At 36.4% G+C, this 15626-nt stretch overlaps 1 protein-coding gene across 2 annotated transcripts in view; it reads right to left on the reverse strand.

Moving 5' to 3' along the window:
• Positions 1-15626, reverse strand: part of TBCA (tubulin folding cofactor A) — a 35576-nt gene that overhangs the window by 2087 nt on the left and 17863 nt on the right. For both annotated transcript variants that reach the window (XM_071732169.1, XM_071732171.1), the window contains exons 2-3: positions 12824-12929; positions 2240-2326 (exon numbers count right to left, since the gene is read on the reverse strand). In XM_071732169.1, coding sequence (XP_071588270.1) covers positions 2240-2326; positions 12824-12929 — 193 coding nt within the window. The remainder of the gene's footprint in view (positions 1-2239; positions 2327-12823; positions 12930-15626) is intronic.

A 15626-nucleotide genomic window follows, 5' to 3' on the forward strand; every position in this document is an offset into this window, starting at 1 on the left:
TTCTCCACCCCCTCTACTCTGCCCTAGTGAGAGGGCAGATAGAATATTGCATTTACTTCTGGGCTCCCCAGTTCAAGAGGGACAGGGATTTACTTGAGAGAGTACAATGAGGATGATAAAGGGACTGGAACACCTGCGTTAGGAAGAGAGGCTGAGAGACCTGGGGCTTTTTCATCTGGAAAGGAGAAGACTAAGAGGGGGTCTAATTAATGTGTATATATATATAAGGGCTGGGCATCAAGAAGAATGGGACAGCCTCTTCTCACTTGTGCCCTGAGATAGGACAAGGGGCAGTGGATTCAGGATAGGGTACAGGAAGTTCCACCTCAACATGAGGAACAATTTCTTTACAGTAAGGGTTACAGAGCCCTGGAACAGGCTTCTGAGAGGTTGTGGAGTCTTCTCTGGAGCATTCAAGACCTATCTGGATGCATATCTGAGTGATCTGCCCTAGTTTTGGTCCTGCTCTGGCAGGGAGGTTGGACTTGATGATCTTCAGAGGTCTGTTCCAACTCCTGACATTCTGTGATTCTGTGAAGGGTTTGAAAGCATCCCTGAGGAGAAAGATTTAGGACTATTTGTGGATAACAAGCTGGATACAGCCCAGAAAGCAGACTCTGTCTTGGGCCATGACAAAAGAAGTGTGGCCAGCAGGCTGAGGGAGGAGATTCTCCCCCTCTACTCTGCTTTGGTGAGACTCCCTTTGGATTACTGCATCCAGCTCTGGGATTCCTTAGTATAAGAAAGACATGGACTTGTTTGAATGGATCCAAAGGAGGGCCATGAAGATGATCAGAGAGATGGAACAGTTCTGCTATGAAGACAGGCTCAGCATAGAGGAGGCTTTAGCACAGAGGAGGCTCTGGGGAGACTTCATTGTGGCCTTTCAGTACTCTAAGGGAGCTTATAAGAAGGATGGGGACATACATTTTTGTAGGTCAGGACAGGACAGGGGGGAATAGTTTTAAACTGTAAGAGGTAGACTCAGATCACAGATAAGGGAGAAATGTTTTAAGATGAGCATGGTGAAACACTGGAACAGATTTCCTAGAGAGTTGGTCCCCATAAATAAATATTCAGTGCCAGGTTGGACAAAGCTCTGAGCAACCTGATCTTGTTGAAAATGCCTCTGCTCACTGCGGGGGGTTTAACTAGATGAACTGCAAAGGTCCCTTCCATCTCAAAACATTCTGTGATTCAATGAAACAAGGGATAAATCAGTACTGAAAACACTGGTTCTACATGACTCAAAGCACAGGTAATTTATTTTGTCCTACTTAAGGTCCAGGGTAATGTCTGTCATATGTAAGGAGATTTGACCTATGCATACCTTCATTTTATTCTGTTAAATACTTGAAACCAAGGACAGTGTGACTGGAACCAGTAACTGAACCAATAACTGAAACCAGTGTTTGTATACACTGTAGGTATCAATAGCATCACTTATGCATGCCACTGAAATCTAAACCAGTGAACTGCTATGTATTTAACTGAATTACAGAAGGGCCCTAAATCCTGCCAGGTATTGAGCATTTATTTTTTTAAAACAGTAAAGGTATACTGTCTGAGGATAAGACACCCCAATCCCTTTGACCAGGGATTTGCATTTTAGTCATGAAATATGTCTGAGGCTTAATTTAGAGTATGTAATTTTAGTCTCAAAGTAGCATATACATGTGTACCCAAATTCTTGGTGAAAGGCACCTTTTAAAATAAGCATGATAAATTCCAGACTTAGAATAGTTTCAGTGAATTTATTAGCACAAGATACTACGTAATCCTGCAGGTATTAATCTCTTAAATGAAATGGTGACACTAGTGCTCAACTGTCGAATAAAACATAAAGTGGTACCTGGCAAGTTCTCAGCTGTCTATTTTCTTGTCCATAGCATAATAAAAGTTGTAAGCAAAGTATTTTAACTATTTCAGTTAACTGCAAGGCTATGGTATACCTACACTAGATAGCTACCTAAAGCAGGTGATAATTTGTTCTGATCATAACTGGCACAAAAATTCAGAGTCCGTTCTAGCAATATTTAAGTTTATGTAGGGTATACATGCCATTATAGATAGTTATCTAAAGTGAAATACTTTGTATGTTACAGGATGCTAGTCTTGGGACATATAAAAAGTAATTTTTCAGTCCAGTTCTATAATGCTGAAGTTGCACTGCAGAAAAGCCTGTTTGTCCACACAACAGCAGCTCTTCTTGGTCAGTGGGTTATGGTGCTATACTTACTAGTATTTGAGTAAGATCTGCATGTGCAGCTTCTAATCTGCGCTGACAGTCTGGAATCATCATTCTTGACTCTTGTAAGATCTCGATCTGTGAAAATTAGGAGCCACTCAGATTAAAATGTATTCCAGATAGGACCACTACTTTAAAAGATAAGTCTACTCTGGAAAATCACTAGTTCAGTCATCATTTGAGAACTTTAGAACAGTTGAACCTATTTTCCGAATAGACTTTTTTATTAGAAGACACTCATTTAGCATAATTCCTTAAAATTCTGCTAATTTACAGGACACTTCTATTTACTTTGTGCTTAATGAAAGTAGTAAGTGCAAAAGAGTATTTAGAATAATTTTTCCCATAGAAAAAAGTACACCTGGTAAGCTTCCCATACAGTATTTGTTAAAAAGGCTATTTAAAACAAACTTTCTCCTGCTGTTGTGAAGCAGCTTCATCCAAAATGGGATCAGCTGGTTATATAAATATCTCCTGCATCTTTTGGGTAATAAAGAAAAACAGTGTTCAGATAATACCACATAGAGATAATTACTGCATGAAAAAAGTTATTGAGTTATTGATCACATTGTGTGCACACTGCAGGAGGCCCTGACTGAAAGACAAAAGTAAAGAAAAATGAAAAGCAAAGACCAGCAGGCTCATATTTTTGATGCTTATCATGCATAAAAAAGTTATTACTTATCCTTGTGCTTCATTTTAGGAGAAAGATTATTCTCACCATGCACTTTGAACAAAATTACTAAACTGGCACCCCACTGAATCTGAACATCCTTTCCCCTCCTACAGAAAACAACCTTAGATTTAAACAAGGGAACATTTATTTCATGGAACATTTCTTGATCTGAAATCCAGCTATGGAGCAGAAATGGTATGCAAACTTAAATCTATTTAGAAATAAAAATCTGTTAAGAGATTTAAATATGAAACCTGTCCTGCATTCAGTTTAACCTGCAACAGAAGGCATTTCCTTTAAATGGCTCACTTCATTCTGTCATTCCTATGTTCTGTTTACAGCATTAATGCTGTTGTACTACATGGTCACTGAAAAGGGAAGATAAGCTGTATCTAAGAATGTATTTATGTATACAGGAAAGCCTTATGAAACCAGACATTATCACTGTGGCTTTAAGCACTATATATTTAAGTTTGTAGTTCAGGCCATTTTTGTGAAAAAATCTTTAAAAATGTTATTGTCTTGTTTTCGTTCTAGACTACTTGTCTACTTTAATGAAGCAAAGATGAGCAACAAATATATATTTTTAAAACAGTTAAGCACCCCAAAACTTAATTTCTCATCACTGTTCTCACTTTTAAGCATTCAGTGCTGGACTGCATTAAAAATAAGACTAAGAACTCTGTGTATTACACTATCAGCAGTGAATAAATAAATATATGTCTGTAACTTGCAGAATGAGGTGCATGATAAACTGCATAAGATGTTTTATGTAGTAAAACTTTGTCCTATAAAGAATATCGACAGAATATCCAGTAATTACCTTCTTCGGCCAGTATTGCTAAATAGTTGTGTATTGTAAAGCTGGTGGATTATATGAAAAGTAATAACTTATTTGATGTATGCCACTCAATAAGCAATTCAGGAAGGCAAATAGATCTAGATCTAGAAGCTGTAAGCTGTAGTCCTAGCTGCTGTAAGAAAAGAGCAAAACTACTTCAATCACTCTGTTCAAAACAGAATTTGTCTGAGATCCCAAGGTGTACCTGAGTTTTAGCTACATATGCCTGCAGTTATGCAATAATAAATAAAAAATAGAAGGATGATAAATCCTGGAACTATATTCAGTACAAAAAGAGTACAGGAGAAAGAGAAAGTACAAAAAGTACAAAAAGAACAGGAGTTTTATGAAACCGGTATTATTAGCTGAATACCTACCTATCTATGCAAACTTTGATAATTTCAATGTAAAATGTTTTTCTGCTCCTACTGATAATTCCAGATAGACCACTTACTGTTACAGATATATGCAATAATGCAAAGTTAAAAGATTCAATAATTAAATAAGCTTTAGGACTGAATTTTTTAAAGTGTATGCTCTCTGAATTCTATACAAATTCTGTCAAAATTTCCAAATGAACTTCTAAGGTGTTTAAGTTATTAAGCAGGTCACAGAGGAAGTTACTAGATGAAACTGATCTAACTTAGCAAAGACCCATAAATATCTACAAGGTTTCTGTGAATTACAATGCCAAACAGAAGCATTAAAAAAAATGGAGTAACTGAAGTGCACCTAAATACAGTGTTAAGACAAAAGAGCTATTGTGGCTATGGTGAGGACCACATCCCCTTTCCCTTAGTGTACTGAAAAAGCAAGTTAAATGAACCTCTTAAGCCTGCCACGTTTCTAGTCCATCATCTTTCAGGACTGAAGTTATTTCTACTAAGGGAGCAGATGTCTGTCATCTTTCGAAAGAGTTTCCTGAGATGTGATGGAACTCTTAACTGTTGGGTTGTATATGGCCTGTTTACTAAATGCAATGTGGACTTTTGTAAATTGGATCAGATGTCAAAGAACTGGTGTGCATAATACACTGGCAGTAGCCTTCAACCTTCAACCTGTTTTTCATAATTCCAGATTGCAGTGACAGGTAAAGCAGAACAGATGAAAACATACAGATACACCTACCACTTGCTTAAGTGGAAGGACATCATAACCAAATTCAGACAACCAGTTCACACACTCTGAATAAGCCCAAGGGCCACACACAGCTCTGAGAGACAGATGAGGAGGTAATGCCTCTTAATATTAACCTTTAAACATAAGCAACTCTGATTTTTAGCCAATTCCACAATGAAAGTTCAAAGCTACTATTTCAACTTTAAGCAGATCATATCAGAGCTGCTCGCGTGAAACATTCTTTACTTTTTAGGTCTACAGCAGCACTTACACAGAAACAAATTTTTAGTACTTCAAAAATACAAGAAAGTATTACTCTGTGTGTCAGTACCAATTAATTCTGCAACAAGAAGCAATTTTTTTCAGCCTGACATGTATTGTGTAATGGGGAAAACAGTTTTACCAGCTTAAAAAAGATGGAAGTGGTTTGTTACTGTTTTTTTTTTTTTTCTGCTGACCACAGCTAGCCAAGAGATTTAGAGATATGCAGAGCCATAAATTATTTGAAAATAAGAAAACCTCCATAACTCTGTTTTTCCTTGATCTTTGAAGAACCACCTAATAAACTACAGGGTCACAGGGTAGAGTAACAGTATTGTTTTATATGAAAGGAGTGATGTACAAAACACTACAGATGATAAATTTAAAAAGGCATGATAAATGTCAATGAGTCATATATGTACCAGTTATTTACACACACATGCTTTTAAATATTGTCTGATAATCATTTGCCGTTTGACTGTTGCACAGATGGATCTACTCAAAGATGGTTGGAAGAGAAAGTAAAGACACAAAAAAAATTCAGTTTACTATGCAAAGTGCTACTGGTTTGAACTACTTTTCATCAGAAAGTTTGTGAAACACTTTAAATACATTGATTAACTACAGCCATATCTAATTGAAGGCCATCTCTTTAAGTATCATAGACAGCAACAGTTCCAAAATTAATAATGCTTCTAACAGAAAGATAATAGCGTGAAGTAAACAGTCATAGTAAGGTCAGTCTAAAGGCTGGCTAATCAACATATTTGTAACTTTAATCTACAGCCTGGTATTCATCTCACCTCACTGGTTACCAGGGAATACACAGACACAATGTGTTAGGCCAGGATGGTGGTGCAGGGACATAGGGAGTAGGACAGCAGAAGTGAGGTAGGAGAAAGCTGGGCATAAATAAGGGAGGAACTTGAGACAGGGCATTAAGATGAATCAAACACACAAAAACTGTATGAAACCAAGTTTTATTACTTCTGTTTCCTTTGAAGCAGCTTGTTTGATTTTCACAAAGCCAAAGCCTGAGCTATCCACAAATAGAGGACACAAGAGCACACAACAATCTGTTGTGGATACACTGATACCTCCAAAGGACCAGGAAGAGAAGCTTGCATTAAAGAATTGGAGAACATTTGTTTCTATAGAGCTAGAGTGTTTCAAAACTGAAATGGCCATGAAGCAACAACAAAATTCCTAACATTTGTAGCAACAAAGCCAGAGTAGGAGAAAACTCTATAGATCTAATACCTCAGTAACTGTAATGAGCTTTCTCTGCAGTACTTCTAGGTGAGGGCTAATCCTGTTTTCTTCTAAAGCAGATCACTTTACAACAAAAAGCAAGAAGTTTTCTTTGGTCTTTGTGGCACTGGCTGTTTTCCACTAACATATAACTGTCAAGTTTCCTTCATTATCAGCAGCAGTGAATTGTTGGAGAACATCACATGACTTGAAGATAAAAAATGTTTCTACTTCTGAGAGGACAGAAGCAAAACTCCATGTCCTCCCCTGAAAAAAGTTTTAAATATTCTATATCATAAATAACAGATATTGCTTCTTTAAAATTCATTTAGAGTATTATAATGGAATTATCTATTACAAAATATTATTTGATAACCCTGCAGCACATTTCTTCCAGCAACTTAAAACTCTAACTGAATAGATTGATGCTGATGCAAGTACAAACCTCACCTTGTAAACAGATCAGAGGTGGTATTCATCTAAAGAAAGAGGTTTCTTTGGGAGTGGCATTAAGAAAACACTGACAAAAGAATGGCTTGTTTTCCCAACAAGAATTGCTCAACCTTGTTAGAACAAATAGCCAGATTTTCTCTTTACCCTCCTCTCACACTTTTTGTGGAGGAGGGGTTAAGCTTTGGGAAGAGGTTGGGAGGGCTTGGTTTTGTTTTGCTTTGTTTTTTTTTTTTCCTGCTGCTGCATATTTTTTGGCTGTTTGTTAAGACAATATACAGATCCTGAATCCATGCTTAATGTAATGCATGCTTTGCTAAAAGGTAGCAGGCTGGTTAGGAGATGTCTTAGAACAAGCTTGAAGGTTTGTGATGAGTCCCCTGTTTTATGGTCCTGAAATATCTGGGGAAATATTTGCGGTAAAACTGGAGGCAGAACAGACATTGGGACATTCCCTAGATAGACAGTAGGCAGAAAAGTCTAGTCCAGACTCTTCTTCCCTCTAGAGTACAGGAAAACTGAGGCCAGCTAAAGAAGAAATTAATCAGATCCTGCATTGGTAGAGGTCTTTTTTACCATACTAATTTATGCTAAATCCTGCATAAGTGCCTTTAATCTTCACGATTAAGTCTGGAATCCACCTGCCTACATAAAAAGGAAAACAGCCTTTGGAATACAGAAGGGTAGAAGGAAGATGACATTGATGATTTTTTGTCATTGGTCTCTCAGAAAGCACATTAGTCAAGAAGGCCAAAGTTTGTAAACATTTTTAATACTAATTATATGTTAGGAATGCTCTGTACTTGGTACAGAGAATTAGAAGTTGCTAGCTTTTAAAAAATGAACTGTGCATGTTAAAGCTCCTGTCCAAAAGGAGGAGCATTAAACTCTTCCTTAGCGTTTCCACTGCCTCTTTACCTAAGCAACTACAGCTAGAGTTCAGATTATTAATCAAGGACAATCTATTCCTAGGGGAGGTCAGGGGGTAGTAAAAAATTATGAAACTAATCAGGCTGAAGTGAGACTTACTGTATTTGATTGTTAAGAAGAATTGGTAAGAAGAATTTTCAAACCAATCAGGTTGGGCTCTGGAAAGAGCTAGAAATGTAAAAAGCACACTCAGCAAACTGGAGTTTGGGGTTCTGCAGTCATTTAAAAATGAAAAAGTTACAAAGCATTACAATGTTCCTTTCAGCACTATTATCAGCACTTACCTTCCAAAAAGTGTACATTGTTTCCCAATTTATTTCTTTTGTGCTCTCTCAGGAGATACTCTACCTTTCACTCAACAAAGCAGAAATACTGCTGTATTCACCAATGCTTGTAAAAAACTGTGTACTAGCAAGATGTACTTTAAGTACCCTGATGAATTCTTCAGCACACAGAGATACTAAATTATTTGTTAAGTATATTGGATCTTTACTTCATCTGGGAATGTAATTACTTAAGAAGTAATTTAGAACTATAGGGTAACTTTTAAAAAAATGGACATTTTTCATTTAACAATAAAACCGCTGACAGCTACAAAAACTTCTAGAATATATCTACAATCCCACTAAGAGGAAATGAGGATACCTTGGGCTTTTCCTACATTTACAAGCTTCAAGTCAAAAGCATTAGCCAGGTAAGGATGTTTATTACAAGACACATCAACAGTCATAGAAATGCAGAAAACTACTCATTCCTGTCATTAGTCTGCACTCATGAGTTATTACACTGTGAAAACTTTCTATTACAAAGTATTATGAAGCTCTGTGTAAAGTCCTGATATACTGAAAATCATTAAATGTGCTTCATTATGAAAAAACCCACACAGAGGTACAGCTGCACTACTAGGGGTTCTTAGTGACTCTCTACAGAAACTTCATGCAGAATATACCTCTACTGGAATATGTCAAAAGTATTTTATCAAGTTTGTAGAAATTAGGAAAAATATTGAACTTTGTATAAACCAGCTGTTTATATATGCTTTCAATAGTATTTTCAATTTAGTGTTTTATTTAAAGGTTCTTAATAATAGTTTTTCCAGCAAGTCTCATAGTTGAAGGTAGTGTGATTCTGAGATAAAATTTCTTTCATAGCCCTTTTTCCAAATATTGCTCTTCATTTATTACGCTTTTTCTGCCAAATTTGCTCAATTTTTTAAAAACTTTCCCCTAAATTTTACATTTCTTACCTGTCTTTTGTGGACAAAAAACCCCAGATTACAGTAGAGTGATTTTCAACATTATAATAAGCTATAAGTGATGGATTATGATAGCCCCATAATGCCAGAAATTCTTGCCCAGTGATATACAACCTACCACAAGTAGTTCTTGCCCAGCTCAGATTCAGCTGAAGTACATTAACTGAGACAGAAATAGAAATAGAACCTGCACTGAGGACAACAGTAATACATGGGTGTTACATGTGGAAAGTAGCTGTGGATCCTCACAGGGGTGAAGTGTGACACTTGGTGTGTGAAAATTGGTTTTATTGAAAGCATAGTGTTACCATGGTGGGAGCCTTGGGATACTGGTGCAAATCAAAATGGGGACTTGATCGGGTGGATAGTAAGACTCGCACTGATCAACATAGACATAAGCAATGTCCCTCAGTCATTTGTGACTCTTTGGTCATTAGTCAACTTGATGATGTACTGCAGGTGCTGTTGTCACACTGGTACTGTGCAAACTCAGGGGGAAGTGAACTACCTGGGTTACCATGACGATGAGATGAAACATGCTGGGAACTCCACATATCCACATGTGAAGAAGGGAAGTATCCTGGGTTACCATAGGAGTCTTCTCCCACCTACAGCAGGGTCTTCAAATTACAGCCTTGGTCAGTGTATAGTAGCACTGCCAGGAAACAGTCCTTTTGTTTCTTGAATATTGAATCTGTTCCTCATTAAGTCTAGACAGTGTAGGTGAAGGGTAGTATCTAACAAATGCCAACCATTCCTGTTGGTCACTGCCTCAGTTAGAGATCACTTGAGTTCACAGGAACAACAAGCTGTCCCAGTGAACAAGGACTTAAGAGAAAAATACTGTGTCAAACTCTATTGTTCTGCAAAGGGACTGATCCCTCCTTATAGACCAGATACACCCTAAAGCCCACATATACTGTAGGAGCAGTACTATTAATTAAAAAGTATTTTCTATAGTCACTTCTGTAGTGACTACAGAACAGACTACATGGTTCACACACTGTTAAACCATGTGTTCTACTGCAGAGTAAGAACTAGAAAGCTAAATAAGAATGAGAACATTAAAAACCAAGTAATGCTTTTAGGCTTCTTAAACAACCCTCCTTCAACTCTGGATTGATTTGTATATACATATCTGGTTTTGATAATACCTCAACTAAAACAATATTTTAAATTATTCTTCTAGTCTCAAACAATTGAATTAATTCCCATCCCCTGGATGTAAATTTTCATAACCAAAGTAAAAATTACAATCATATTTTTAAATAAATGCAGCTATTCAGATGAAGAATTATTTACTGAAAGTAATCTTAAAATACATAACTCAGATAATTTTCTAAAGGATGTCTTGAAGTATTACTTCTATCCAAAATATGGTTCTGAGCAAACTCCCACTATTACATAATTTTATTTAGAGTAACAGATTTGATCCTATGAAAAGTGTAGTGTGCGCATTCATTCTGAGCCTCCAACTCTTCATAATCTAAAATATTAGCAGCTTCCAGAATGCAAAATGCACTAAAAGAACAAGGAGTGAAGATGTCATTGGCAGCACTGATTGCTTTCAAAGTGTGTGGGAATTTCTGAATGAATCAAGACTGTTCTCTGTGAAGGCTTTTGTCATTGGTCTCTGAGGATACCTTCAAGTACTGTGTAACATTTCATTTCACAGTAGAAGTTCACAGCCTCTGCTGGTTTTGACTTTGATGGTATCTTGCAGATCACTGCAGAAATACCACAGTGCAGACAAATAATCTGATGAATGGAGGACACTAAAAATGAGAATTGCATTCATTAGTTCTTGTTAGCACCAGCAGATCTTCAGAAAGACTACCATTTTGTAGGATCTTAAGAGTCTTGGTCTGTGGTGAGGCATGAGGCAGATCAGCTCCATAAATATAATTCTTTATTTGTATACAAATTCTTTATTTCTATTTCTTTCCCATGTGTCCTGGTTTGGGCCAGGATAGAGCTAATTTTCTGTCTTATAATTTTGCTTTCTGCTCTCTCCTAAATTACTGTACTTGCTGAAATTAACAGCAAGTTTTTCAGTCAGTCTCTGCTTCCAGTACTAATGTTTACAGTTAGAACTAGAGAATGGTGTGCAGAACCAAGACCATTGCTCAGTTCTAGAAAATACATGCTTTAGAAAGATAAATGGAGTAAAGAGGTCACACCTGCAACCCTCCTTTAGGGAGGAGCAGATAAGACAAATGACAAAAATTGACCAAACAGAGTATTCCACCCTATATGTGTCATACTTGGTATAACTTCGAGGGATCACAAGGGTCAAGCCCTTCCTCTTTGCCCTTCTTTGCCTGTCCCTGTTTGCTTCAGCATCCTGGGAGGATTCTGTCCATTTCTCTGCCTGTGGTCCTGATCCATGCCACACATCTGTGTGTTCCTGCCTCCAGCTCCCAACTGCTGCTGACTCCAGGAGTCCAGCCTGGATTTTCTGAGGCTGTCCTGCAGCCTCAGTGGTGATTTAAGCATTGCTGGGGCAGAGGGGGGAGGAATGTGATATAGTTTTTTCTGTCTATTTGTATATATTTAATAATTTTGTATATATTTAATATTTTTTCCCTTTTTATCTTTACTATTTCATTAGGGTGGTGTATTTTAGTTTCCAACCCATAAGTCTCTCTCCCTTATTCTCTCTCCTTTCCTTATCAGGGAGGGGTGTGGGATTAATAGAGAGTATCTGGCATTTGGTTAATTGCTGGCCCAGCATTAAACTGTGACACCATGGCGTAATGAGAGCCAGACAGGACACATACATACGAAATCTGAACTTCCTGAAGAAGTTGGTTTAGCTTGTTCTAAAGGGGCTTTCTCCCATCTTGTTTTCATTTATTTTTATATTTGAGTTTTTCCATTGTTTAAAAATGAAAATGGGAAAAACAGTAGATTAAGTTTTATAACACAAGGCCAGTGGATGAGTGGAACAAGTGAAAATAATTTTAATTTACAGTTTCAATTAAGATTTAAGAGAAGACATCTGGAAGACACTTAGGGGGGGAAAAAAGAAAAAAAAAAGACAACAAAAACTACAGTTAAAACATAACACATTTAATTGAAAGACTATAGAAACCATGGTTAAACAGACATGCCACACAAACACAAATTGCCCAAGCCTTCTCTAAGTGAGAAGGGAACTTGAACTCCTCCTTCCAAAAGGGCCTGTACTACCAACTGTCTGCAGCCACTGTCCTTGAATCATACTGTAATAGTGACACTACCCATACTCTTGAGCAGATGAAACTACTTCATGCACATTGGTAGTCATTAATGTCACTACAAACTCTCATGGCTTCTAGCATGAGCTGCATACCCACTGCTCACTGTCTTTGAGGACTGTGATTTTACCAAAGAGGCACTAGTATACTCAAGAATTGAAATGTTTTGTTCTAATTATCAAGCATTCTCACTTTCACTGTGACATTTACACTTACCAGCAAGCACACTCACCTAAAAGCATCCACACTATGTACTTTGAGGCTCCGGGTACTTCTGAGAGAGTTCATGATGGCCTCATACAAAGTTAGAGAGTAACAGCCATCCTGACACCAAGTCCTAAGTAATCCATCTGCAGTCTTATAACTTAACATATCTGTAGTAAAAGTAGTTTCTACAGATGCTTGCCATGACTTTTATAATTGACAAGGTTTTAGTCTAATATTATATAACAGGAGTCTGGAAGAAGGTACAAGAGATTCTTTTATATAAGGATTGCTATGATTAAATGAAAGCAAAGAAGGATTTTATAGAAAAGGTTTTAGTATAGTTTACCTGCTTTTTAATTCCATATTCATCACATGCTTCAGCTTTCATTTTTTCAATCTTTTCTTCTTGCTGTTTTGCTTCTTTTTCATACATAACCTTTTCTTTTGCCAGTCTGCAATTAAACCAAGTGATTGTGTTAGTCTGGTTCTATTAGAGTAAAAAGTGACAATATTGATAATGCCAAAACCCCTGAAACAGCATCACTATAATACAGAGTTTTACAAAAAAAGGTTCTTAACCACTACAAAAAAATGCATCTAGAAAATGCTGAATTTAGCTATGCTGATTTAAACTATATTGTATAGTGATTCCAATGAGAATAATTTAAATTAATAATATTTGTAAAGGTTCTGTGAGTGTGTATCCATATAAAATATCCTGGAAAAGCTATACATTGGTACTTCATTTCAAATACCTAACAGAAACAAATAAGCTGCCTAATAGATCTGCATGAATGCTAATAAAGACAGCAGTACAGAGAAGAAAGCTATCTGATGTCACAGGTAGGCAAATCAAATAATATTAAGATATCTGCAAAGACAACATTGTTACCATCAACATTTGCTTCAACATGATCCAGGCTCTGATAGTTTTTCAAGTGACCTGTGTTAGCTGTTATAGTCACATGGTCTTTCATCTTTCTTATTCATTACTAAATAACACCACTGCACTTGCATAATTAGATAAATAATGATAGACATCCTTCTTAGTAGTAACTTTGAAAAAAGTTACCACATATAAATGATCAAAACAGCATTTTCATGTTCACAGACGGTGATCCCAGAATGCTTTTTTTCCTGATCACTACATTTCAGGTCTTAAATGCATTGCTTCCCACTCTAGTTTCCATATAAAACAATGAAAAGTGAAATTCCCAAATTACACACTACCCTTATAGTTTTGTATTCCTTTGAGTATTTTCTCCATTTACTTTTGTAATGGCTTGGCTGTTACAGACAAAAATAACAGTTTCATAATTTACATTATAGCAATTTTCCCTATGGTGTGCCTTTCAAAGAGAAAATAATCCATCTTTTAATCCTGATAATGGACCTGTAGTTGGAAGCAGGATGCTTTTTGTGAACAAGTGTAGATTCAAGAGTAATGTACAAAATTTTGAAAGTCAAAATGGAATATTAAGGTAGTCTAGTCTGATGCCCTATAGTGATTTTTATGTTGCAATCCTATTATCAAACTTTTGTTGTTACTGCAGTTTTGCTGTTGCATCTCTCACTTTATGATGTATATTCACTAGATAACATTATAGTTGGATAACATAATTCTAGATCTGAACCAAACTTCCTTCAGGATCTGGAGAATACTGGCATAGTTTCTGATCAGCTAATTCAGGACCAAAACAAATATTGAGATGCTACTGCAAATTAGAGAGCATGATGGAAAAACTCCTTCCTCAAAGATTAAGCATCAAGCTTTTTAAAGATCTAACAGTGAAAAGAAAGTAATCACACCCAACAATCAAAGAATATACAAGTGAAAGAGAAAAAACAAAGGTCTAATAGAGAGCTGCATGGTCACGTTAGCACATCAGAGCAAATTAATTCCTAATTTGTCACAGTTAGTGTCCTACTAGAAGTGCTGCTGAGGATGGACAGAATGGTACTGGGGTGACAAGAAACTTTTGTAAACTGAAACTGTCACAAAAGCCCCACTGAAGTAATACCCCGAGAAAAATTCTGAAGGAAATGTACTGATATGGCAACAGCAAGAAGTCTCCCTGCTTTTGTTCTAGCTTACACCATCCACAATTGTTTTCCTAAAACTGCCTTAAGCTGTAGCTCCAAAACGGTTGATCTAAGTTGGGCTGTGGCTGAACTTGTTTCAACTCTCATGGAATCACACCATTTGAGAGGGCTTTCAGCCTTATAAAGAACCTTTAGCAGCATGTACAACATGTACTGAAGGTACAGTCTAGGCCAGTTTCTACAGGTCAGCCAAGTACTAGCTTTGAGAAGTAGTACTGGGAAAAGACAGCAGCCTAATTACTAATAATAAACACACTAAATCAGTGTCTGTAATTCCAACTACTAGAACTAGCTCCAGTATTAGCATCAGCAAATATTGATTTAATAGAGGATGACTTAATTGTTTGATCAAGGTTACTTGATTTAATTCTAGACAGTGTTCTATGCTTTGCTATTTTTAGGGTCCAAAAAAGTTAATTTTAATCAACCTGTAAGACAGATGATTTTTTTTTGAATGAGAACAACAAACTCCCTTGAGGGGCAGGGGGAGAAATTATTAAATCCAATTTGTATATTGATTCACTTACTGAAATGTGTATGCCATTGAAACCAAAATCAACTTGCCTCACTAAACTCAGCATTTTTAATTATTTCAATTCTTAGATAAAAGACCCAATATTTGTCAGTGCTTGTATTTTCACATTACATTTGCATATTTACATTTCTCTTTGTGTATACTAGCTTCTGAAACTGCTATTCAGGTTTGCTTACTTTTATAAAAAAAGACTGCATGTTGTGGCCTAATTTAAATTTAACTTGATTTTTTCCCCATCTTTCTCGTACCTGGATAGATAGCAATTGGATTTGTATCTATCTACCTATTTTTATTTCTGCAGTAAGCATACATTTCATTAGCAGAACTTGAAACATTCTACTTTCAAAAAAGAAAACACACAAAGCCTGAAATACAACAGGTTTTTATGACAGATTTTCCACTGTGCTTTGTTCTGTAATCAGAGTTGTCCAATTTAACATTCCATTTATCATTCAAAAGATTCAAATTTTGAATTATAATTAAGTTTTGATTTGAAAATATTTGCTGTACT

Source organism: Heliangelus exortis, chromosome Z (assembly GCF_036169615.1).
Source record: "Heliangelus exortis chromosome Z, bHelExo1.hap1, whole genome shotgun sequence".
Lineage (NCBI taxonomy): Eukaryota > Metazoa > Chordata > Aves > Apodiformes > Trochilidae > Heliangelus > Heliangelus exortis.